We start from the raw sequence: 24,010 nt of genomic DNA on the forward strand, positions 1-24,010 counted from the left end.
CGAGGCGAGTGGGCGGGACCCGCGGCCGGAAGTGACGCACGGCGCTGCACTGCGCGCCGGAAGCCCCGCAGGCGGCGAAGATGGCGGAGAGCAGCGGTCGCCTGGGCAAAGGCAGCGGGAGCGGCACGGGGAAGGGGGCGGTGTCGGCCGATCAGGTGAGGAGCGCCGAGGGCGCAGGAGGGCCCGCGGCCGCGGCAGGCTTCCCCCCAGGCCCGCGTCGCGGCCCCCGGGCAGGGGCGGGTCCCGGAGCCGCCGAGGGAGCCCCGAGGGCCGAGGGGGCGGTTGGAAGGTGAAAGCCACGCCCCCGGGGTGCTCAGAGGTGCAGGCTGTGGGCTTTGCCAGGTCTGACGGGAGTCGGGTCCTCACTCCCTACTTCTCCGCGCCCCGGACGGGCCGCGGCCGCTCGCAGTACCCGGGTGGCCGGCTGGCGGCTGGGCGGGTGGCCGCCTGGCCCAGACCCGAAGGTGACAGCAGCCGTCAGTGCAGAGCCACGTGACGCACACACGAGCACTCTGGTGTTTCCTAGGATTTTGACTCGGGGGTCACTGTTAGATTGAATTTCTTTAGAGACCAGAAACACTTTCCTAATCCGAGTGTGCAATCCCCCCAGTGCCTGACACGGGGAAACATTTTATACAGTAATCAGAAAGCCCTTTGTGGCTTGGACACCATGGTTTGCTAACCATGGCTAGTGTTTAACAGAGATGGGAAGAAATCTACGTAAGAGAAAGGAAAACATAGCTAAACAATAGCTCTTTTAATTACAGATTCATTTACCAGCTATTTGTTGAACAATTACTCAGGCAAAGGTATCTGCCTGAGGACTTTTTAAATGTCCCTTGCCATCAAAGAGTGCTAGTCATAAGGTATACAAAATGGTAACAAGAGGCATCAAGTACTATAAGGTTTGAGGAGGGAGGAAGAGAGTTTCAGATGTAGGGGCTGGGGCTGGAAGAGAGAGGATCCTAATATTTTTTAAAATATTTTTATGATTTCAGAGAGGAAGGGAGACAGAGAGAGAGAGATAGAAACATCAATGGTGAGAGAGAATCATTGATCGGCTGACTCCTGCATGCCCCCCACTGGGAACCGAGCCCGAAACCCAGGCATGTGCCCTTGACCAGAATCCAACCTGTGACACTTCAGTCTGCAGGCTGACGCTCTATCCACTGAGCTAAGCCGGCTAGGGCCCTAATACTTTTTGAGGGTCTACCATGTGCGAGACACTGCTGGGTAGCAGGAAACATAAATAAAATAGACCTTGTTGTCAAGTTAGCTCACAGACTCATTTGAGAAAAGACAAACCAAGCCATAAGATTTACAATGGGCGGGGTGGGGGTTGGGGAGTGGCAAGAGGGGGATAAGGACACATATGTAATACCTTAATCAATAAAGAAAAAAAATGGACAATGTTCCACACAGCTTTTCTCATGGCAGGTAGAGAAGCATGGGACTGGGGCAGGAGGAGGTGGAAGGGGAAGCTGTGGTATAATAGGGTGGCTAAGACCACAGGAAGTGCACTGGAGTCGGACATGTTTGTGCAGGAATCATATTCATACTGTTTACTATCTATGACCACCCATGAGTTACTGCTCTTGGCCTTTCCCTCCTGTAAAAGCATACTGGCACCTACCTCCTCACTGCATTTTGATTATTAGGCAAGACAGTGCATGCAAAGTGTTTGCACAGTGACTGGAATCCAATGCGTGCTTAATAAAGGCTAGTTACTTTCTTTTCTAGAAGAGATAATCCTTCAGCTCAATTCTAAAAGATGAGAGAAGTTAGTCAAGCACAGAAGGAAGGGGAGGGTTTTGTAGGTAGAGTGAGCAGTGTATTTAAAAGGACAAAGGCACACGGCCATAAGGAAAGATGAAATAGCGTCATTTACAGCAATATGGATGGACCTTGAGAACATTATGCGAAGTGAAACAAGTCTAACAGAGAAAGCTAAGAGCCATATGATTTAACTCATGTGTGGAATATGCAGTAAAACTGAAACTTAAGAACACAAATAGCAGTGTGGTTGCCAGAGGGAGGGAGTGGGGGGAAAGGGGTCCTAATGTGAGGGGACAGGAGAAGATTTGCCTTTGGGTGGTGGGCACATGGTCCTATGTTCAGGTTTTGTACATTAGTAATCCACACATGAAACCTATATGTTCATGCTGACTAAGGTCACCCCAATTAAAGAAAAATACAAAGACATGAGACTGCCTGACATGCTTGGGATGCACATAGACTTAAATTTTGGAATGGACCACACGACTTGGATGTGGAGGAAAAGGGATAAAAGTAATCTAGATGTTTCTGTCTTTGACGGATGCTGGTGCCATTGGGACTATAGGAAGATGGACAAGTCTATGGGAATAAAATAAGTTTATTTTAGAATTTTAGGTTTGAGTTTCTTGTGAGACATCCAGGTAGAGACATTTAGTAGGTGGTTAGATTTATAAATCTTGAGTTACAGAAAGAAATCTGAGTTGGAGCTATAGGTTAGAGAATTATGAGCTCATGGCTGGTAGACAAAGCCATGAAATCATCTGAGGTTGGTTCAGAAAGTGAAAAAAGAAGCAAACGGTGGTGGAGAAAAAGAATCCCTTGAAAGACACTGAGGGGTTGTGGTAACTGAATGACTGTTCTTGCTTAACACTCTCTGGGCTGTGTTCCAGAGAGCACACCGGGTGAAAAGATGAGATCTGTCGTTGCTGCGACTTTGAGCCACATGTGTCCCTCACAGACCAGGCGGAAGCAAGCACTTGCTCTGTCCTCTGTGAATCCCTGCCATTCGCAGTGAGCTGTGTTCTTTATGGGTCAGGACAATCGAGTTCAGAAGCTGTGGTTAACGTGCCCACAGTCAGTGCCTTGAAGAGCAGGGCTGTTAGTTGAGGGACTTGAGAATCAGACAGACTTTTTTTTCTTCTTCACTTACACCATGACCACATCAGATATTTGAGCTGACCCTGAGGACGGGATAGACCTGAAAAGCGGGCGGGGGACGACATGGAAATAGGGCAGGAAAAGGGGAGAGGGAGAGCACAGGTCTACAGGAAGTGCACAGCTGTTAATGTTGTTTTCAGAGACAGGAAGGGAGAGGGAGTGAGAGACAGAAACACACCGATGAGAGAGCAACAGTGATCAGCTGCTCCCTGCACACCTGATACTGGGAATCAAGCCTACAACCCGGGCGTGTGCCCTGACCAGGAATTGAACTGTGACCTCTTGGTTCATGGGTCAGTGCTCAACCGCTGAGCCACACCGACCAGGGCAATTTGGGACTTTTTAATATAAATAGTAAGGGAATCACAGGATATATTATTCTATTGATGTAGAAAATGTAGAAAACACAGAAAAAAGTACAAAATAATAAATTACCCATGATCTTACTATTCTTAATCTTTTGGAGTATATTCTTTGAGTGGTCTTTCCCCTCCTTAATGGTTTTGTGTATGTGTGTGTAGATGGAAAGGGAAGAAATGTGTATTTCACATATTTATCCTCACCCAAGGGTATATTTTTATTGATTTTATTTATTTATTTATTTTTAAAATTTCTTCATTGATTAAGGTGTCACATATTTGTCCTCATCCCCCCATTCCCATCCCACACCCCTCCCCACGGATGCCCTAACACCCTGTTGAACTTAACCATTGGTTAGGCTCGTATGCATGCACACAAGTCCTTTGGTTGATCTCTCCCCCCTCCCCCCGCTCTCCTACCCTCCCTCTGAGGCTCAACAGTCCGATCGATGCCTCCTTGTTTCTGGGTCTGTTCTTGTACATCAGTCTATGTTGTTCATCATTTCCCCTAGATGAGTGAGATCATGTGTTACTAGAAATATACTTATAAGAACCGAATGTGAGACAAGCAATAATAGTTATGCTGACAGGCAAATGAATCAGTCTGTAGTGAGTTTCTTTCTGGACCAACAGTTCTTTAGAGACCCAATTTCAGTGTCCACCAGTTCCTTATGTGTACATGTCGGCACTGACTTTTCAGCTCTGGATGGTGGACAAATGGTGGTAATGCAGGTCCAACTCCCTCTGGTTTGGTCTCGCCCGGACCCAGGGGCGCAGCTTCACCCGGACCCAGGGGTGCGTGGCCTCACCCGGACCCAGGGGTGCGTGGCCTCACCCGGACTCAGGGGCGCGTGGCCTCACCCGGACCCGGGACCCAGCCTCACCCGGATCCAGGGGCGTACGGCCTCACCCGGACCCGGGATCCAGCTTCCCCGGACCCAGGGGCGTGGCTTCAGCCGGGCCCGGGACCCAGCCTCACCCGGATCCAGGGGTGCACGGCCTCACCCGGACCCAGGGGTGCGTGGCCTCACCCGGACTCAGGGGTGTGTGGCCTCACCTGGACCCGGGACCCAGCCTCACCCGGATCCAGGGGTACGTGGCCTCTCCCGGATCCAGGGGTGCACGGCCTCACCCGGACCTTTTTATTGATTTTAGAGAGGGGGGAGAGAGAGAGAAACATCAGTATAAGAAAGGTCAGATAACTAGTTCACACAAAGGACGACAAGGTGTCTTACTCTGACTGACTTCTGTATCTGCTCATCTCTACCCAAAACCTCCTTCCCGTGGAAAAACTAGCACAGAAGAGGTCACTGCCCTGTGGTCAGGGAGCAAGGCCCTGTGATTCGTAGCCACCGCCCCCCCCCCCCCCCCGCCGCCCCAATAACCCCACTGTGTTAAGGAGAGGCGGTTCCCCAATGGGGGGTGCTGGGCAGACCCAGGCAGGACCTAGTCATTACAAAGCCTTTCCTGACTCCCCTTTACCTGCAGGTCTACACTCCTCTGGAGGTGATCCAGTAGCTTTGCACCCCACCCTAGATTACAGTTGCAGCTCCTCACCAGCTGTTACTGCAAGGTGGACCAGCAGTAAGTGCAGGTGTCACACGTAGGCACTCAGGAAGTGCTGGTGAATGGAATTCTAGGCAGACCTCAGTCAGCCATTGCAAACGTGGGTCCTCTCCTCTTCCAAGGCAGGTGTCCCCACGGCATCTTTGTAAGGCCTGTGATAATATGTCGTGTCGTGACCCTGTGCCATTTCCACTGCCTCCTCTCTGACTTTCTCCTCTCTCACCTTAGGTGATTGCTGGCTTCAACCGCCTTCGGCAGGAACAGCGGGGCCTGGCGTCCAAGGCAGCCGAGCTGGAGATGGAGTTGAATGAGCACAGGTGAGGCAGCGGGGAGGCTGGGGCACGCTGTGTAGGGAGGGCTGCAGTAGCAGGGCCTGCGTTCTGAGACCCTGTCTGTGGTCCTGCCCCAGCCTGGTGATCGATACACTGAAGGAGGTGGATGAAACCCGCAAGTGCTTCCGCATGGTTGGAGGGGTGCTGGTGGAGCGCACCGTCAAAGAGGTGCTGCCGGCCTTGGAGAACAACAAGGAGCAGGTGAGCTGGAGTCTAAGGAGAGCCCTGGGCGACCAAGAGGTCGGGAAGAGGAGGGCAGGGATGGAGGGATCGGTGGCAGGAAGTCTGAGCAGCCTCTTAGCCTCTGCTCTTCGTGCTACACTAGGTCCGCCTCCTAGACAGAGCTGTAGGCCTGCCTCTGGGCTCTGTCCTGGCTGATTTGGGGAGGAGCCGTGGTGAGAGCAGCGTTTCCATGGATGCCTGCGTCCAAATCACCCGGAGGACTAATGTGAAATGCCGCTTCCTAGACCCTGTCCTGGTTCAGAACCTTTGGCATTTTAAAAATAAGCCCTGGCCGGTTTGGCTCAGTGGATAAAGCGCCGGCCTGTGACTGAAGGGTCCTGGGTTCGATTCCGGTCAAGGGCACATGCCTGGGTTTCGGGCTTGGTCCCCAGTGAGGGGCTTGCAAGAGGCAGCCAATCAATGATTCCCTGTCATCATTGATGTTTCTGTCTCTCTCTTCCTCCGTTACTCTCTGAAATCAATAGAAATATATTAGAAAAAAAAAAAAAAGCAGTCCATGGGATCCTTGTGTCTACTAGGGTTTATGAAACCTCGTGTTTGAGAAGCAGTCGTTTTAGTGTCTGGCTCTACTTTACTACCTGGTTAAAGGTGAGGTTGGAGGGGTCATGTCTTCTCACTTCCCTACCCCATACCAGGGTGGGGATGGAAATCCTGGGTAACGTCTATCCCTTGCCTTCTAGATACAGAAGATCATTGAGACACTGACACAGCAGCTTCAGGCAAAGGGAAAAGAATTAAATGAATTCCGGGAAAAGCACAATATTCGACTCATGGGCGAGGATGAGCAGCCGGCCCAGGAAAAGTCCGAAGGAGCCGGGGCGAAGGCCAGCTCAGCCGGAGTGTTGGTCTCCTAGGCACCAAGGCTTTTGCATTTTTTCCTACTTGACTCCTACTTCCAATTTCTCATTATTGTTATTATTTTCTCTGCTGTTATAATATTTTTTGTTAATTAAATGTTTTAGTCAGAATGCTTATCTCTAGCCTGAAGCTTTCTTTCCACTGTGAGCGATGGGATTTGCATGGGGCAGGGAGGAGCATGTGATTGTGGCTTTTGGTCCCATCAGGTGAATGGCCCACAGTGTCAGAGGGCCGTGCTTTATCCTTTGCCTTGCATACACAGATGTCTCTACCTTTTTTCTTTTTTGTTAATTCTCACCTAAGGGTATTTTTTCCCATTGATATTTTTAGAGAGTGGAAGGGAAGGGTGATGGGGCGGGGGGCCGGGAGGGGGGAGAAGAAGGGGGGAAGGGGGGGAAGATGGATTGGTTGCCGCCCTAACTTGACCCAGCTGGGACTGGGGACCAAAACTGCAACCCAATTATGTGCCGCAGATCGGGAATCAACCCTTTTGTGTGCAGGGCCAACACTAACCACTGAGCACACTGGCCAGGTTGTCTACTTGCTGCCCTCCGCCCCAAAAGATTCAGAGACAAATGTTGGCTGTTAGATGGAAATTTAATAAGCATTTGACGTGAGGCAGGTAGCTCTGGTGATAACGCTGTAAGAGTTGACAATAAAAGCGACCTGGCAGTGTCTTGGCATCGTTCTTCAGAGAAAGAGGTCTAGGGTGCACACTTGTGGACTGGCTGTCCTGCCGTCCTCCCCAAAACCCCCGACCAGGTACAGCTGGTCATTCCAAAGGCAGGTCCGATGGCCCACGCGTTTCAGTGCTCGGTCTGCACAGGGGAAGTGGAACCACAGGGAAGGCGCCCTGCCTGTGGGGTGGGGCAGAGGTGGCGTTACTGGGGCGGTAGCAGTTGGTCACCCAGGGGCTAGGCCAAAGGCTCGCCCTTTTTCCCTCCTCACTTGATTATTGGGCCTCTTCAAAACGTAATATTCTGTGTCCCTTTAACTTGTCAACTAATTCTTCCTTCTCCCTCCTCCATCGCTCTACCCCTTCCTATGCTCTTCAGGTTCTCCTGTCTGCCGACCTTTCCCCTCAGTCATTAAAGGTGCTCTCACGGGTATCGTAGACGTAGAGGTCATTGCAGATGGTGTCTCTAGCTCTGGTCAGAGTTTCTCCACCAAACAGCACAGCAAAGGGCCCGACCACAGAGCATGAATGATGCCGGAGGCCCCGAGGCCCCTGCCGGGACCCCTGCCCACTGCTCACGAGCTTTGATAGCTGTTCCGTCAAACGGGGGGCGACAGGCGGTTCCTCCTTGGGAGAAAGAAGGGACTGTCTGCAGGGGTTTGAGCGTCACAGTTGTAATCGCCTCCCACCCTAGGCCAGGCGAGAGTAATACCCGGATCTCCCCATGGCGCCAGTGCCCGGCTACTTCCGGTTCAGCTGAGTCGCAACCTCCGAAGAGCAGCAGCTGGTGACCTGGGCGGGGCCCAGGCGCGGGGAGCAGGGCGGCGCAGTGCCCCGAGCGGGAGGCCGAGCGGTAGCTTTCTTCCCTGTAGCTGAGGGTGCGCACAAGGGTGTCCGGGAACTGAGAGCTGTCCTTCCCCCCCCCCCCCCCCCATTGCCCAGGGTCAGCAGGGGGCCTGGGGCAGACGAGACGGGGGGCAATGGTTGGCAGAGCTAGGCCATCCTAGCGGCCCGGGGAGGAGGCTGCCCGGGGAGGGTGTGGTCGGACGGCTGGCGACACCGACTAGCGCGGCTCTTGCAGAGCGGGACGGAGGGGGGTCAGGCCGGGGCCCGGGGCCATACCAATAGGTGCGGGCGCCGGGGTCCAGCCTTAACGTGTAGATGCTTCCATAGCGACGCTGAGTGCGGGTCCCCCCTTCCCGGCCTGCCACCCGCAGCTCTCGGTCCGAGAGGCGGGTGCAGGTGTGGCTGCTGAGGCCGGCCGGGGGGCAGCTGCCGGGGGCCGCGGCCCACGCCTCCCACTCTCCGCGCTCGGCATCCAGGGCGGCCACGGCGGCCAGGCGGCGCGCCCCGTCCCAGCCGCCCACGGCGCAGAGCCAGCGCCCGCCCAGCGCCGCCGCGTCGTGGTGACTCCGCCTCGGGCCGCCCCGCGCCCCCACCCGCACGGCCGGGCCCCCTGCCGGGTCCAGGACCACCGTGTCGGCGCTCGGCTCGGCCGCGCCCCCGGCCAGCAGGCCCCCCACCAGGTAGAGCCGGCCCCGCAGTTCGGTGCACGAGTGGAAGGCCCGCGCCAGAAGCGCGTCCCGGGCCACCGGCCGCCAGGTCCAGCGCGAGCCCCCCGCCCCGCCCGAGGGCGCCGCCGCCATGGCCGAGAGGGGCCGCCCGCTCCGGGGCTCCCCGGCCCGAGCCTCCCGCGGCGCCTCTCTCGCCGCGTCGCCCAGCAACCGCCGCCGCGCGACCCGCCGCAAAGGGCAGGTCCCGGCCGGGCGCTGGGACTGGGAACCCGGGAGGCGCTACCTTCCGCGGCCGGAAGCAGGGCGCCTCCTCGGCCGCTGGGGGGCAGCAGACCTCCGTCTCCGGACTGCGGTCCCGGGGCTTGGAGACCAGTCTCTGCCACGCAAGGATGCGGGTGCGACCAGACGTCCGCTTTGGGCGGGACAGTCCGCTGTTTAACCATGTGCCCCGCGTCCCGCCGCGTTTAAAAAAGTCCCGATTTTTGGAAAGAATGCACGACAAGCTAGGGAGCGGCGGGAGAACGGGAAGGGAACAGACGGTTTTCGGCGGCCATGTGGCTATTTAGCCAGGATATGAGTTTTATATTATTTTTGTTAATTTTATCATGTTAAACTTTAATAATAACAAATAATTGTTGAGAACTGATTATCGAGAACTGCTTATCAAAGTTCGCCTTGTTGATCAGTTGTTAGAATGCGACCACCGTTGTTTGGACTTAATGAACAATGGCATTTTTGGGGATTGGCAACGACGAAAACGTTTTGTAACTGTCGTACTGCGTGCTAGTGAGCTAGTTAAACAAGTGATGTCATCACAAATCAGCTGTTCAGATAATTTAGGTAAGTAATTATTTATTTATTTCATAAATACATAAATTTTCTTGAATTTAGCAGACAGTACTCGTATTATTTATATTTTATAGTGGCGGCAAAAAGTCTAGCGCCGGCCTTGAAAGTGACACTTATGACTTACGTTACGGCAAATTCAGAGGAAAAATAATACAAGTTAGTATTATTATTTAGAAAGAAATATAGGATTAACATAATTTTTAAAATATAGTTACTTTATAACAATCTAATTTAATTTATAAACTAACAATAAAATATGTTCATGTAATTATGTACCTACTTACTGTGTTTTTAAGCAATATGTATATAATAATTTATAATATAATTTTAAATTATTTTTTTAAGATTTTTAACATAATGAGTAAGAAAAGAGGATGTAGCCAAAACCGGTTTGGCTCAGTGGATAGAGCGTCGGCCTGCGGACTGAAAGGTCCCGGGTTCGATTCCGGTCAAGGGCATGTACCTTGGTTGCGGACACATCCCCAGTAGGGGGTGTGCAGGAGGCAGCTGATCGATGTATCTCTATCATCGATGTTTCTAACTGTCTATCTCTCTCTCTTCCTCTCTGTAAAAAATCAATAAAATATATTTTTAAAAAAAAAAAGAAAAGAGGATGCAAATTCAACGATGATCTAAGAAGTGAATTTCCTTTTATTAAAAAAAACCAAAGCGATTACAATATAGACCAAATTTTTAATCAAGGAACCCCCGCCCCCGGCCAAAACCGGTTTGGCTCAGTGGATAGAGTGTCAGCCTGCGGACTCAAGGGTCCCAGGTTCGATTCTGGTCAAGGGCATGTACCTTGGTTGCGGGCACATCCCCAGTAGGGGGTGTGCAGGAGGCAGCTGATCGATGTTTCTCTCTCATCGATGTTTCTAACTCTCTAGCCCTCTCTCTTCCTCTCTGTAAAAAATCAATAAAATATATTTTTAAAAAAAACACACCCCCCCCCCCCCCCCGTCAATGGTGTCCTGCTTTACCAATGTTAAATCTGGTCACCTTACCCTAGGATGCAGCTATGGTTGGCAAACTGCAGCTCGCAAGCCACGTGCGGCTCTTTGGCCCCTTGAGTGTGGCTCTTCCACAAAATACCACGGCCTGGGCGAGTCTATTTTGAAGAAGTGGCGTTAGAAGGAGATTAAGTTTAAAAAATTCGGCTCTCAAAAGAAATGTCAATCCTTGTGCTGTTGGTAGTTGGCTCCGTTGACGAATGAGTTTGCCGACCACTGGAAGGGCAGGGCTTCCTCCTGATGCGATCCAGGCCGAGCTGCCGGACTTGGGAGCTGGATGGGGCGAAGTGGGGCGGTTCGAGGGAGCGGACCCCTGCCCTTCCTGGTGTCTCCTTTTTATTCAGGCAGATCCCCAGCGGCTTCTCACCGTCCCCTCAGGACCCAGGGGAGAACGGAGGGTCCAGATCCAAGCGACTAGTTTCAGCCGCAGCAGGAAAGGCAGGCAGAGTGTGCGGACACAGCTGGGCGGGAGCAGCAGGCCGTCCGGCCGCGGGCCGCGCTGTCCGTGGCGGGGATGCCTGTGCGGTTGCTCCGGGCTCTGCTCGTCCGCTGCGCTTCATTCATAGGCCGCGGCCAGGGCTGCCCTGGGATCTGACAGCACAGCAGGGCTTTGCCCCTCCTGCTCTCCATCAGGGGCAGGAGGGGGGCAGGGATGGTCAGGAAGGCACAGGTGGAGAGCCTGGGAGGTTCCAGACCTGTTCCCCACGCATACTTTGAAGCTGAGACTCAGTAAGAGCTTTGAAAGTTTCTGCCCGCCCAACTATTGCTTTCCCTGATTCTGATATGGAGGATCCTGTTTTCCCAGGTCGTGTTAAAAGCCTCTAATGAATCCCTAACTTCTAATGTCCTTGGCTAAAGTCTGAAAGCCAGTCTTTTCCCTAAGGCTTGTGATTGGGTAACCGCTCCACAGCTGGCTTCAGCTCGTCCCAGTCCTAGGATTTAGGGGAGGAGCTGCCTGGAGGAGGGGTCGTTTTGCTTAAATTTTATGGACTTATAATGCCCATTTGGGGCTCTTACTTTGGCTTAAATCTGGCTGCTCTTTCTGCCAGACTCACTTCCCGCCTCTCCCGGATAGAACAGGGACTCCCAGGGCCTTCCACTCCTCTCCCAGGTCCCTCTGACTGAGTCTGCACAGCTGGCCTCTCACTTGGACCAGGAGCCCGAACCTCACTCCCTCCTGGGTTTTGCACCTCCTTTGAGGTGGCATCCAGCCACGGCAGCTCCTTCCCCGGTTAGTCTGAAACCGAGCTCAGATTCTACTAGCAGAGGCGGCAGGAAAAAAATCCAGGTTAAAAACAAGAAAAGAGAGAGAAGGGAGACAAGCCGATCTGGCCCGGCCGGCGTGGCTCAGGGCTGAGCATCAGCCTGTGAACCGGGAGGTCAGGGTTCAATTCCTGGTCAGGGCACGGGCCCGGGTAGCAGGCTCGATCCCCAGTGAGTGGCATGCAGGAGGCAGCCGATCCATGATTCTCATCACTGATCTCTCTCTCTTTCCCTTCCAGTCTGAAATCAATTAAATAAAACATTAAAAAAAGAAAAGAAAAGAAGCAGGCAGTTTGGACGTGTACGTCACATCCTTTCACCCCAGGGCGGCCTCTCCGAGGTCCTAACCGTGGGACAGACCAAAGGGCATTGAGAAAGGGCGGCGGAGCCGGGGCCGGGGGCGGGGGCGGGGGGCGGGCAGCGAGGCTCTTCCTGCCGTGGACCTGCTCTCACTGCTGATGGTACCCGGGCGTGGGGAGGGCCGCTCATCCTGAAAATGTAATCCTGGCATGACCCTATAAACTGACCTGTTTTGGCAAGCAAGGATCCCTGCAGCCCAGCTTCTCAGACTTAGTCTGGGTCTGTCCACGCCCCAAATCTATGTCTCCTGGTCGCAACCCTTCACAAAACGCTCAATCTGGTTTCTTCTTGCCTTAACCCCATTTTCTGACTGACCCATCCCTGGTTCTCAGCATCATTCCGTTCACACAGCTGACAGTGGACCCGCGGGTCTCAGTCACACTCTGGAGATCCCGAAGTTCTCTCTGCCTGTCTCCCAGGCTCCCCACCTTCCTGCCCTTTCTGGGGGTCCTCCTCTGTCTGGACCCTTCTACACCCCCACAGCTCATTCTGGCCAGCCAACAGCTGGCCTCATGCCTTCACACCTCCACTCAGCTCAGCCAGAATGAGGACGTGGACAAACAGAAGGACAGAGGAATGACAGCCAGGGCCAGATCTTGAGCACTCCTCTGAGACGTGCTGCAAGGAGCAGACTTGTGGGGGAGGAATCGGGTGAGTTGGAAAATGGTGGTGAGATGGGATAAGGATGGAAGAGAACTTGAGTTTTTGAGGGACTTGGTGATACTGAATAAGAAAGTATCATTGGGTCACTGTTGAGTGGGCAAACTTGAGGGCAGAACCTGGCTGGCATGGCTCAGTGGGTGAGCATTGACCCATGAACCAGGAGGTCAAGGTGCAATTCCTGGTCAGAGCACATGCCTGAGCTGTGGGCTCGATCCCCAGTGTGGGGCGTGCAGGAGGCAGCAGATCAATGATTCCCTCATCATTGACTTTTCTCTCTCTCTCTCTTCTCTGAAATCAATTTTAAAATGTATTTTTTTTCTTTATTGATTAAGGTATCACATATTTGTCCTCATCCCCCCATTCCCATTCCACACCCCTCCCCACGGATGCCCCCACCCCCCTGTTGTCCTTAACCACTGGTTAGGCTCGTATGCATGCACACAAGTCCTTTGGTTGATCTCTCCCCCCTCCCCTCAACCTCCCCTATCCTCCCTCTGAGGCCTGACAGTCCGATCGATGCCTCCTTGTTTCTGGGTCTGTTTTGTTCATCAGTCTATGTTGTTCATCATTTCCCCTAGATGAGTGAGATCATGTGTTACTAGAGATATACTTGTAAGAACTGAATGTGAGGAGGAGCCAAGATGGCGGCGGAGGTGAACGGCTGATCTGTTGCCTCGCATGGCAGTTTCGGAAATACAACTAAAAGATGGACTGGTGAGCGCGGCGACTCCTGCTCGCATCTCCCCAGGCCGGGCGGCTGCTCCTCTCAGTCAGCACCGCAGCTGGGGCCATGGGCTCGTGGGCGTCGCGGCAGCTGCTGTGGCGGCGGCCGCGGACTCGGCGCAGTGGCTCTCGGTGAAGGAAGAGACTTTCAGGAGGGGCCCATCCGCGTCACCGACCTGGCCGAGCTGCCCAGTGAGATCCTCGGGGCCCCGGAGGCCGCCGACACCGACTTGGAGGATTCTTAGGATTTCCCATCTTACATTCAAGTCCTTTAGCCATTTTGAGAGAGGAAAACCAAGAAGGCGGCAAAGTTAAACAAATGAACCGCGCCGCGCACAGCAATTTCAAAAATACAACTGGAGGACAGAGCGTCTGCCACCCAGATCCACAGGAGAGCTGGCTGAATGGTGGATTTACAGCTAAGAGGGAAGAGGAAAGAGCGAACTCGGAGGGGATGAGGTGCGGAGGCGCGTGGGTCGGGCTGGTGGCGGGGGAAGGGTCGTGCAGGTTTTTTTCCAACCCTAGGGGAGATTAACTCCCCATCACCCTGAAATCCAGCTTCTGGGGACGAGCGGGAGACCCAGATGCCTGCAGGGAGAGGCTGGACTCTCGGCCTTCGTGTCGGAGAGTGGGAGTAACTTCCTTGCGGAGGTGCGCCCAGCAATCAGTGTTTGCTGCGCTGGAGTGCGGAACGAGGGGGCTTAGAAATGTGGAAAGCAGGAAAAGCAGGCTTGCAGCCATTGCGGTTCGCCACGCCATGGCCTGGTGGCGCCCTGAGACCCTGCCCCACCCTGAGACCTGCCCCACCCTGGGACCCGCCCCGCACATTTCACAGGCGCACCTGCGCTCCAAGCAGCGGCTTTTGCATGTGGGTGGCCTGCCCTCTGGCAGCTTGACCAGATGAACTGCGGTTCTAGTCGGACTGCTCCAGGGCCGCTCAGACAGGAGGAGGAAACTGCAGTTTTTGCTGTAATTCCTGCTGAGTGCCTCAGGCAGTAGCTGACCTACACTCCATTGGAGACTCAGAAACGAGGGCATCTAGTGGTTGGTGTGAGATGACACCAGATTTCAACCACGTGCATAAGGGACACATTCAAGAGGCAGACTCCGAAGTGAGCGCCAAAGCCTTGCTGCACCAAGACCCGGCCCATAAACGTGTCTGCTGCACAGCAACTCTTCCTTTATAGACACAGAGGGTCCTCACGGCCAATTGGCCTGGAGGACAATTCCTCCCAGTGACACCAACAACAATCAAGACCTAACTATACAAAGGAGGACCAAGATGGAGGCATAGGGCAGACGCCTGATTGTTGCCTACCACAACAATTTTGAGACTACGACGGGAGAGCAGAGCAGACACCATCCAGAACCACCGGAGGGCTGGCTGAGCAGACGCTCTACAACTAGAATAAAAGAGAGGGGGACGCGGGATGATGCTGATGCTGGTGACCCAAACACCACACTTTAAGATCTATGGCTCAGGTGACACAATGGCGGCCTGGAATGTGCACGGCGCAGTTCCCCCAGCGGTCTCCGGCTGAGGGGATGGCTCCACTCGCTGCCGAGCATGGACAGACGAGCCCCTGGGAGACATGGGGTGGGAGACTCTGCGCTTGCTGACCTCCGAGTCCTTCAAGAATCTCAACGCCCCGGAAGCGACCAGGTGCGCACGCTAGGCGACTGGCCACCGCTGCAGACCCAAGGGCCGACGCAGCGACACCGGACCAGCCCGCCGCCGCGCACTGGGCACACCGGAGCTTCGCCGAGCCCGCCGCCCAACAAGTTCTGCGGCAGCCGCCCTGGAGCTCTGAGAAAATGGCCGAAGGAATTGCTGAGAGGGAATTGACCAACAGGAATTGGGATCAAGAAGACGATACTCTGCTGGGTCCCGGGTCCACGTGAGGCCGCGCTCCCCTGGGTCCGGGTGAGGCTGGGTCCTGGGTCCGGGCGAGGCCACATGCCCCTGGATTTGGGTAAGGCCGCACGCTCCTGGGTCCAGGTGAGGCTGGGTCCAGGGTCCGGGTGGGGCCACCCCCCTGGGTCCGGGTGAGGCTATGCACCCCTAGGTCCGGGTGAGGCTAGATCCTGGGTCCGGGTGGGGTCGTGCGCCCCTGGACCCGGGTGAGGCCACGCGACCCTGGGTCCGGGAGAGGCCACACGCCCCTGGGTCCAGGTGAGGCCACGCGCCCCTGGGTCCGGATGAAGCTGGATCCCGGGTCTGGGTGAGGCCGTGAGCCCCTGGATCCGGGTAAGGCCGGGTCCCGGGTCCGGGTGAGGCTGCGCGAACCTGGGTCCGGGAGAGGCCACGTGCCCCTGGGTCTGGGAGAGGCCACGAACCCCTGGGTCTGGGTGAGGCCATGCGCCCCTGGGTCCGGGTGAAGCTGGATCGCGGGTCTGGGTGAGGCTGTGTGCCCCGGGATCCGGGTGAGGCTGGGTCCCGGGCCCGGGTGAGGCCGCGTGCCCCTGGGTCCGGGAGAGGCCACGTGCCCCTGGGTCCGGGTGAGGCCACGTGCCCCTGATCCGGGTGAGGCTGGATCCCGGGTCCGGGTGAGGCCGTGTGCCCCTGGATCCGGGTGAGGCTGGGTCCCGGGGCCAGGTGAGGCCGTGTGCCCCTGGGTCCGGGTGAGGCCACGTGCCCCTGATCCGGGTGAGGCTGGATCCCGGGTCCGGGTGAGGCCGTGTGCCCCTGGATCCGGGTGAGGCTGGGTCCCGGGGCCAGGTGAGGCCGTGTGCCCCTGGGTCCGGGAGAGGCCACGCGCCCCTGCGTCTGGGTGAGGCTGGGTCCCAGGCCCGGGTGAGGCTGCACGCCCCCGGGTCCGGGGGAGGCCGCGCGCCCCTGGGTCAGGGTGAGGCTGGAGCCCAGGTCTGGGTGAGGCCGCGCGCCCCTGGGTCCGGGTGAGGCTGGATCCCAGGACCGGGTGAGGCCGCGCGCCCCTGTGTCCGGGTGAAGCCGCGCCCCTGGGTCCGGGCAAGACCAAACCAGAGGGAGTTGGACCTCCGTTACCACCATTTGTCCACCACCCAGAGCTGAAAAGTCAGTGCCGACATGTACACATAAGGAACTGTTGGACATTGATATTGGGTCTCAAAAGAACTGTTGGTCCAGAAAGAAACTCACTACAGACAATTCATTTGCCTGTCAGCATAACTATTATTGCTCGTCTCACATTCGGTTCTTTTATTTATTTATTTATTTATTTATTTATTTATTTTTAATTTCTTCATTGATTAAGGTGTCACATATTTGTCCTCATCCCCCCATTCCCATCCCACACCCCTCCCCACGGATGCCCCAACCCCCTGTTGAACTTAACCATTGGTTAGGCTCATATGCATGCACACAAGTCCTTTGGTTGATCTCTCCCCCCTCCCCCCGCTCTCCTACCCTCCCTCTGAGGCCCGATAGTCCGATCGATGCCTCCTTGCTTCTGGTTCTGTTCTTGTTCCTCAGTCTATGTTGTTCATCATTTCCCCTAGATGAGTGAGATCATGTGTCACTAGACATATACTTATAAGAACTGAATGTGAGACGAGCAATAATAGTTATGCTGACAGGCAAATGAATTGTCTTTAGTGAGTTTCTTTCTGGACCAACAGTTCTTTTGAGACCCAATATCAATGTCCACCAGTTCCTTATGTGTACATGTCGGCACTGACTTTTCAGCTCTGGGTGGTGGACAAATGGTGGTAACGGAGGTCCAACTCCCTCTGGTTTGGTCTCGCCCGGACCCAGGGGCGCGGCTTCACCCGGACTCAGGGGCGCGCAGCCTCACCCGGTCCCGGGATCCAGCCTCACCCGGACCCAGGGGCGCGTGGCCTCACCCGGACCCGGGCTCCAGCCTCACCCGGACCCAGGTGCACGCGGCCTCACCCGGTCCCGGGATCCAGCCTCACCCGGACCCAGGGGCGCGCGGCCTCACCCGGACCTGGGCTCCAGCCTCACCCTGACCCAGGGGCGCACAGCCTCACCTGGACCTGGGCTCCAGCCTCACCCTGACCCAGGGGCGCGTGGCCTCACCCGGACCCGGGCTCCAGCCTCACCCTGACCCAGGGGCGCGTGGCCTCTCCCAGACCCAGGGGCGCGTGGCCTCTCCCAGACCCAGGACCCAGCGGGGCTTCATCTTCTTGATCCCAATTCCTGTCGGTCAATTCCCTCTCAGCAATTCCTTCGGCCATTTTCTCAAAGCTCCGGGGCGGCTGCCGCGGAACTCGCTGGGCGGCGGGCTTGGCGAGGCTCCGGTGTGCCCGGTTGCAGCGGCGGGCTGGTCCGAGGTCACTGCGATGGCGCTCGGGTCTGCAGCGGCGGCAGGTCGCCAGGCGTGCGCACCTGGCCGCTTCCCGGGCGCAGAGATTCTCGAATGACTCGGAGTTCAGCAAGCGCGGAGTCTCCCACCCCATGTCCCCCAGGGGCTCGTCTGTCTGTGCTCGGCAGCGAGCGGAGCCGTCCCCTCAGCCGGAGACCGCCGGGGGAACCACACCGAGCACGTTCCAGGCCGCCATTGTGTCGCCAGAGCTGTAGTTCTAAAAGTGTGATCTTTGGCTCACCGCATCAGCATCATCCCGCGTCCTCCTCTCTTTTATTCTAGTTGTAGAGCATCCGCTCAGTCAGCCCTCTGGTGGTTCTGTATGGTGTCTGCTCTGTTTTCCAGTTGTAGTTTCAAAATTGTTGTGGTAGGCAACAATCAGGCGTCTGCCCTATGCCGCCATCTTGGTCCTCCCAAAGATTCTTAAGTAACCTTATAAATGTGGTTCTGAACACTGTGTCGTCCATTAGTTTACTTTCCTTCATCCCTTCTATTCGTGACCTCCTTCGGTGTCTCCATCTTTTGGCTGCCTCCCTATGTTGATGGAGTGGCTTTGTGTGGTCAGTGACCTATAGGGGCCGGTAGCTCAGCTTCCCCAATCTCCCTAGGTGGTCGCTCTTGATACCCCCCTTTGTGGGCTGAGTGCAAAGTCTTGGTGTTGTTAAGCCTTGATTGCTGTTGGTACACTGGGAGGATTTGACCTCCAGTCCAATTGGCTGTGAGGATCAGCTGTGTCTATGCCGGGAGACAGCCTTATTCAACTAGACTTGCAAAATTGTAAAAGCCTCTGTGCTCAGCTTGGATGGGGCGGAGTTTCAGGGTGGGGCCTACAGCCTTGGCTTCCCGTCAGCCCCGCCCTAGGAGGTTCCTGGGTCTCAGTGTCCCTCTGTACTCCCTGCAAACACCTCTGAGAGAAAAGCGCCCTGGAGCTTCGCCCGCCGCCAAACAGTCTAGTCTCTCCCCCAATGAATCTGGATTCCCAGATTCTCGCCCTGAACTGGGGTTCAGTGTAGTCAGAACTGGGGCTCAGCGCAGTCTGGCGCCTTTGTCTCCTTCCCACCAGGGCAGTTCAGCGGCACAGGCAACAGACAATCCTCTGCGCGCATTCCCGTGCGCGCCTCCGGTGCTCTGCCTCTCGCCGCTTCTCTGCATTTCCGCCTTACAGCCCAGATTCCCCCCGTATGAGCCTAGCTTCCCAGGGTCTTGCCCGGAACTGGGGTTCAGTGCAGTCGGAACTGGGGTTTAGCATGGTCCGGAGCTTTTGTCTCCTTCCCGCCAGGGCAATTCAGTGGCACAGGCAACAGTCTGTCCTCTGCGCACCTTCCTGTGCGCGCCTCTGGAGCTCTGCCTTTCGCCGCTCCTCTGTGCCTCCGCCCCACAGCCCAGATTCCCCCAGCATGAGCCTGGCTTCCCAGGGTTTCGCCCGGAACTGGGGTTCAGTGCAGTCGGAGCTGGGGTTCAGCGCAATCTGGAGCTTTTATCTCCTTCCTGCTAGAGAACGCCAGCCAGGCCGTCAGCCGCCCCTTCCTCTCCGGCTCCGTCCTCCCCACACTCTCGCGTGTGCTCATGTCTCCGCCCGTGTCTCCATACCTCAGGCATTTACGGCTCCTCTGATTTTCCCTGTGGTTTTCTCTTTCCTTCTAGTTGTGGGCATTTCAGTCAGCCAGCTTTCCTGTGGTTCTGGATGATGTCCGTTTTGACTTTTAGTTGTATTTTTGAAATTGTTGTGCCAGGCTGTAGGTTAGGTGTTTAACCTATGCCGCCATCTTGGTTTCTCCAAAAATGTATTTTTAAAAACATAAAAAGTTGAGGGCAGAAGAGGGAAGTACCTGAGTGTCCCCAGCAGTGGGCAAGTAGGTACTCTGAAACCGCCTTCGGTCTTTCTGTGTTGGTTTTTCATCTGTCTTGGCTGCTCTGTCTCTTTGGTTGTTTTTTGTTTGTTCTTAGTTTTTAAAAAATATATATTTCTTTATTGATTTCAGAGAGGAAGGGAGAGGGAGAGAGATAGAAACATCAATGATGAGAGAGAATCATTGATCGGCTGTCTCCTGCACATCCCCCACTGGGGATTGAGCCTGCAACCCAGGCATGTGCCCTTGGCCAGAATCGAACCCAGGACCCTCCAGTCCACAGGCTGACGCTCTATCCACTGAGCCACACCAGCCAGGGCTGCTCTGTCTCTCTAAACGACCACTTGTGGCTGATGCTGGTGTGCATCTCTCTCTGAGTCTGTCTTCGGGTCCCCCGGCCTCGCTGCGCCTTGAGGTTTGTCTTTTGCCATGTCCACTCCGTGTCTCTCTCTGGGTCTGCCCTGCTCTCTGTGTCTCTGTGACGCTAAACAGAACCAACCCTCCGACTTCCCCGCCAAGAGCTCTGGAGCGTCCCCGGAGCAGCGCTCCTTCCCTGGCCGCGCTCCAAACTCGCCCAGTGCGTGGCCCTGAGCACAGGCAGGGGGTCATTTTTTTTTTAGATCTTTTTAAATTTATTTTTAATTTTTTTCTTTATTGATTAAGGTATTACATATGTGTCCTTATCGCCCCATTGCCCCCCCACACACACACTCATGCCCTCACACCCCTGGTGTCCGAGTCCAATGGATCATTTTTTTTTTTTAATTTTCAGAGAAAGACAGAAACGTCAATGATGAGAAAGAATCACGGATCAGCTGCCTCCTGAGGCCCCACTGGGGATCGAGCCTAAACCCGGGCACGTGCCCTGATTGGGAATCAAACTGTGACCTCCTGTTCATAGGTTGACACTCACCCACTGAGCCCGCCGGCGGTGAGGTTCTTCATGACTGGTGAAGACCTGAGCTTCCATGTCTGGGGCCTTTCCAGGGAGTGGGATTTCCCCACAGAAGAGCGCGTGGAGGCTGGGCCTCAGAGGGAGCAGCTGGCAAGGGGAGAGGGGCCGCCGCTTTGTCCCTCTGCCCTTTTTTTTTTTTTTTTTTTAATAGCAGTGTGCTTTATTTATTTATTTTTATTTATTTTTAATATATTTTATTGATTTTTTAAAACAAGAGTTAGAAACATCGATGAGAGAGAAACATCGATCAGCTGCCTCTGCACACCCCCTACTGGGAATGTGCCGCAACCAAGGCACATGCCCTTGACCGGAATCGAACCTGGGACCCTTCAGTCCGCAGGCCGACGCTCTATCCACTGAGCCAAACCGGTTTCGGCCTCTGCCCTTTCCTTGGCGCTCTGGCCAGTGCTCCCTGCCACGTGGTAATCTCTTGATCTCAGACCTGGATGCCCTTTAGAGCTGTGAGGAGCCGGAGGCCCGGCTGTCTCTCAGGCGCCCGGAGGGAGGTTCCAGGGGCTCCTGCAGAAGGCGGGTGCACATGCTGAAACCGGTTTGGCTCAGTGGATAGAGCGTCGGCCTGCGGACTGAAGGGTCCCAGGTTCGATTCCAGTCAAGGGCATGTACCTTGGTTGCAGGCACATCCCCAGTAGGGGGTGTGCAGGAGGCAGCTGATCGATGTTTCTCTCTCATCGATGTTTCTGACTCTCTATCCCTCTCCCTTCCTCTCTGTAAAAAAAAAAAAAAAAAAAAAAATCAATAAAATATATTTAAAAAAAAAAAAAAAAGAAGGCGGGTGCACAGCCGGCTCCCACCCTGCTGCTCCCACCGGCCCCACCACCGCACTGCAGCCCCCAGGCTCCCGCCTCCCCCTCCGGGACTGAAAGCCCGTACAGGTCAGGGTCCGAGTCTCCCAGGCCCAGAACCAGTCCTGCTGCCGCGGGGCCTCGGGTGTCTGGGAACAGAAGCCCTGGTCAGGCCAGCAGGGAGCCACCTCGCACCGGGACGAGTCCTCTGGCCGGGCCGCTGCACCTGCCTGCTGAGCCTGAGGGGGAGCTCAGGGCTGGGACTGTGGGTGCTGGTGGGGAGAGGGAGGGAATTGGGGTTCACAAGGATGAGGGGAGGCCGACACGAACAAATTCAAAAGAAAAACTGCCCTCAAATGACAGGAACCTGCAGTTCCTCCAAAAGCCCCCCATGTCCTCTGTGGTACTGTCCCCCGTCTCCCCACGGCCCTAAGCTCCGCCCGCGGCTCTCACAGCCCTGGGCCGGCTCGCTATGCTCGGTGTCCCGTTAGCTGCCGGCAGCTGTGCCGGGGCAGGGCGCCGCCTATCGTGGGGCCTCAGGAGGCCTCCCCAGGGGTGACCCGGGGCCCCGCACCCGCGGATGTGCGGCGGATGGCTCGCTCACTCAGGGAGGCGCTGTCACCTATGCAGGACCCCCCCCCACCTTCGCGCTTACCTTCTCCTGGGGGGAGGGCTCTGTTGCTGTCACCAGGGGCAAGAGTCCACGCGGCTCCTCCTCTTTCCAGAACCTTCTGAAAGTGCTGGCCCGCCCAGCGGCACCGGACAAAGCATCAGCACCTGTCCTGGGCTCGGCTCCGGCCCGCTCCGGGCCTGTAGGCATGGAAGGCGGGTGCACGGCTGAGGGTGCCGTGGGGCTCTGCACACAGCCCCCCGCCGGTGGCTCTCCCCGCCCCTGAGCGCTGAGGACCCGTCGGCGGCAGGAAGGACGAAAGGACGGCTGGCTCCGGGCCACGCAGCGAGCGGGGTGGAAGGCGGAGCAGCGGCGGAGCCGGGCACAAGGGCCACACCGACCCCCCGGCTCCCACCGCCAGTGCCCCCCGACTCCCTCCCACCCGCACCCCACCACAGACACCCATCTGCCCCCCCACCCGCACCCCACCACAGACACCCATCTGCCCCCCCACCCGCACCCCACCACAGACACCCATCTGCCCCCCCCGCCCCCCGCCCTCCCACCTGCACCCCACCACAGACACCCATCTGCCCCCCCACCCGCACCCCACCACAGACACCCATCTGCCCCCCCACCCGCACCCCACCACAGACACCCATCTGCCCCCCCCGACTCCCTCCCACCCGCACCCCACCACAGACACCCATCTGCCCCCCCCGACTCCCTCCCACCCGCACCCCACCACAGACACCCATCTGCCCCCCCCGACTCCCTCCCACCCGCACCCCACCACAGACACCCATCTGCCCCCCGACTCCCTCCCACCCGCACCCCACCACAGACACCCATCTGCCCCCCCACCCGCACCCCACCACAGACACCCATCTGCCCCCGCACCCGCACCCCACCACAGACACCCATCTGCCCCCCCGCCCTCCCACCCGCACCCCACCACAGACACCCATCTGCCCCCCCCGACTCCCTCCCACCCGCACCCCACCACAGACACCCATCTGCCCCCCCGCCCTCCCACCCGCACCCCACCACAGACACCCATCTGCCCCCCCCGACTCCCTCCCACCCGCACCCCACCACAGACACCCATCTGCCCCCCCCGACTCCCTCCCACCCGCACCCCACCACAGACACCCATCTGCCCCCCCACCCGCACCCCACCACAGACACCCATCTGCCCCCGCACCCGCACCCCACCACAGACACCCATCTGCCCCCCCCTCCCACCCGCACCCCACCACAGACACCCATCTGCCCCCCCACCCGCACCCCACCACAGACACCCATCTGCCCCCCCACCCGCACCCCACCACAGACACCCATCTGCCCCCCCACCCGCACCCCACCACAGACACCCATCTGCCCCCCCCTCCCACCCGCACCCCACCACAGACACCCATCTGCCCCCCCCGACTCCCTCCCACCCGCACCTCACCACAGACACCCATCTGCCCCCCCACCCGCACCCCACCACAGACACCCATCTGCCCCCCCCGACTCCCTCCCACCCGCACCTCACCACAGACACCCATCTGCCCCCCCACCCGCACCCCACCACAGACACCCATCTGCCCCCCCCGACTCCCTCCCACCCGCACCCCACCACAGACACCCATCTGCCCCCCCCGACTCCCTCCCACCCGCACCCCACCACAGACACCCATCTGCCCCCCCACCCGCACCCCACCACAGACACCCATCTGCCCCCCCCTCCCACCCGCACCCCACCACAGACACCCATCTGCCCCCCCACCCGCACCCCACCACAGACACCCATCTGCCCCCCCACCCGCACCCCACCACAGACACCCATCTGCCCCCCCGCCCTCCCACCCGCACCCCACCACAGACACCCATCTGCCCCCCCCGACTCCCTCCCACCCGCACCCCACCACAGACACCCATCTGCCCCCCCGCCCTCCCACCCGCACCCCACCACAGACACCCATCTGCCCCCCCCGACTCCCTCCCACCCGCACCCCACCACAGACACCCATCTGCCCCCCCCGACTCCCTCCCACCCGCACCCCACCACAGACACCCATCTGCCCCCCCACCCGCACCCCACCACAGACACCCATCTGCCCCCGCACCCGCACCCCACCACAGACACCCATCTG

The 24,010-nt window shown here is 57.0% G+C and overlaps 2 protein-coding genes across 2 annotated transcripts; one reads left to right on the plus strand and one right to left on the minus strand.

The window, feature by feature from the left end:
• Positions 1 to 3: 3 nt before the first annotated feature.
• Positions 4 to 6,402, plus strand: PFDN2 (prefoldin subunit 2). Its single transcript, XM_008153069.3, has 4 exons — positions 4 to 155; positions 5,088 to 5,176; positions 5,269 to 5,392; positions 6,115 to 6,402. The coding sequence occupies exons 1-4, from the start codon at positions 81 to 83 to the stop codon at positions 6,286 to 6,288; spliced, it is 462 nt and encodes a 153-aa protein (XP_008151291.1). The 5' UTR covers positions 4 to 80; the 3' UTR covers positions 6,289 to 6,402.
• A 468-nt stretch (positions 6,403 to 6,870) lies between these two features.
• On the minus strand, positions 6,871 to 8,749 carry KLHDC9 (kelch domain containing 9). The gene is made up of 4 exons (XM_008153147.3): positions 8,091 to 8,749; positions 7,681 to 7,840; positions 7,397 to 7,595; positions 6,871 to 7,149 (listed from the first exon to the last, which is right to left on the minus strand). Exons 1-4 carry the CDS (start codon positions 8,612 to 8,614, stop codon positions 6,983 to 6,985), a joined length of 1,050 nt encoding a protein of 349 aa, XP_008151369.2. The 5' UTR covers positions 8,615 to 8,749; the 3' UTR covers positions 6,871 to 6,982.
• Between the last annotated feature and the right edge of the window lie 15,261 nt (positions 8,750 to 24,010).

This window comes from Eptesicus fuscus, chromosome 22 (assembly GCF_027574615.1).
Source record: "Eptesicus fuscus isolate TK198812 chromosome 22, DD_ASM_mEF_20220401, whole genome shotgun sequence".
Taxonomy (NCBI): Eukaryota; Metazoa; Chordata; class Mammalia; order Chiroptera; family Vespertilionidae; genus Eptesicus; species Eptesicus fuscus.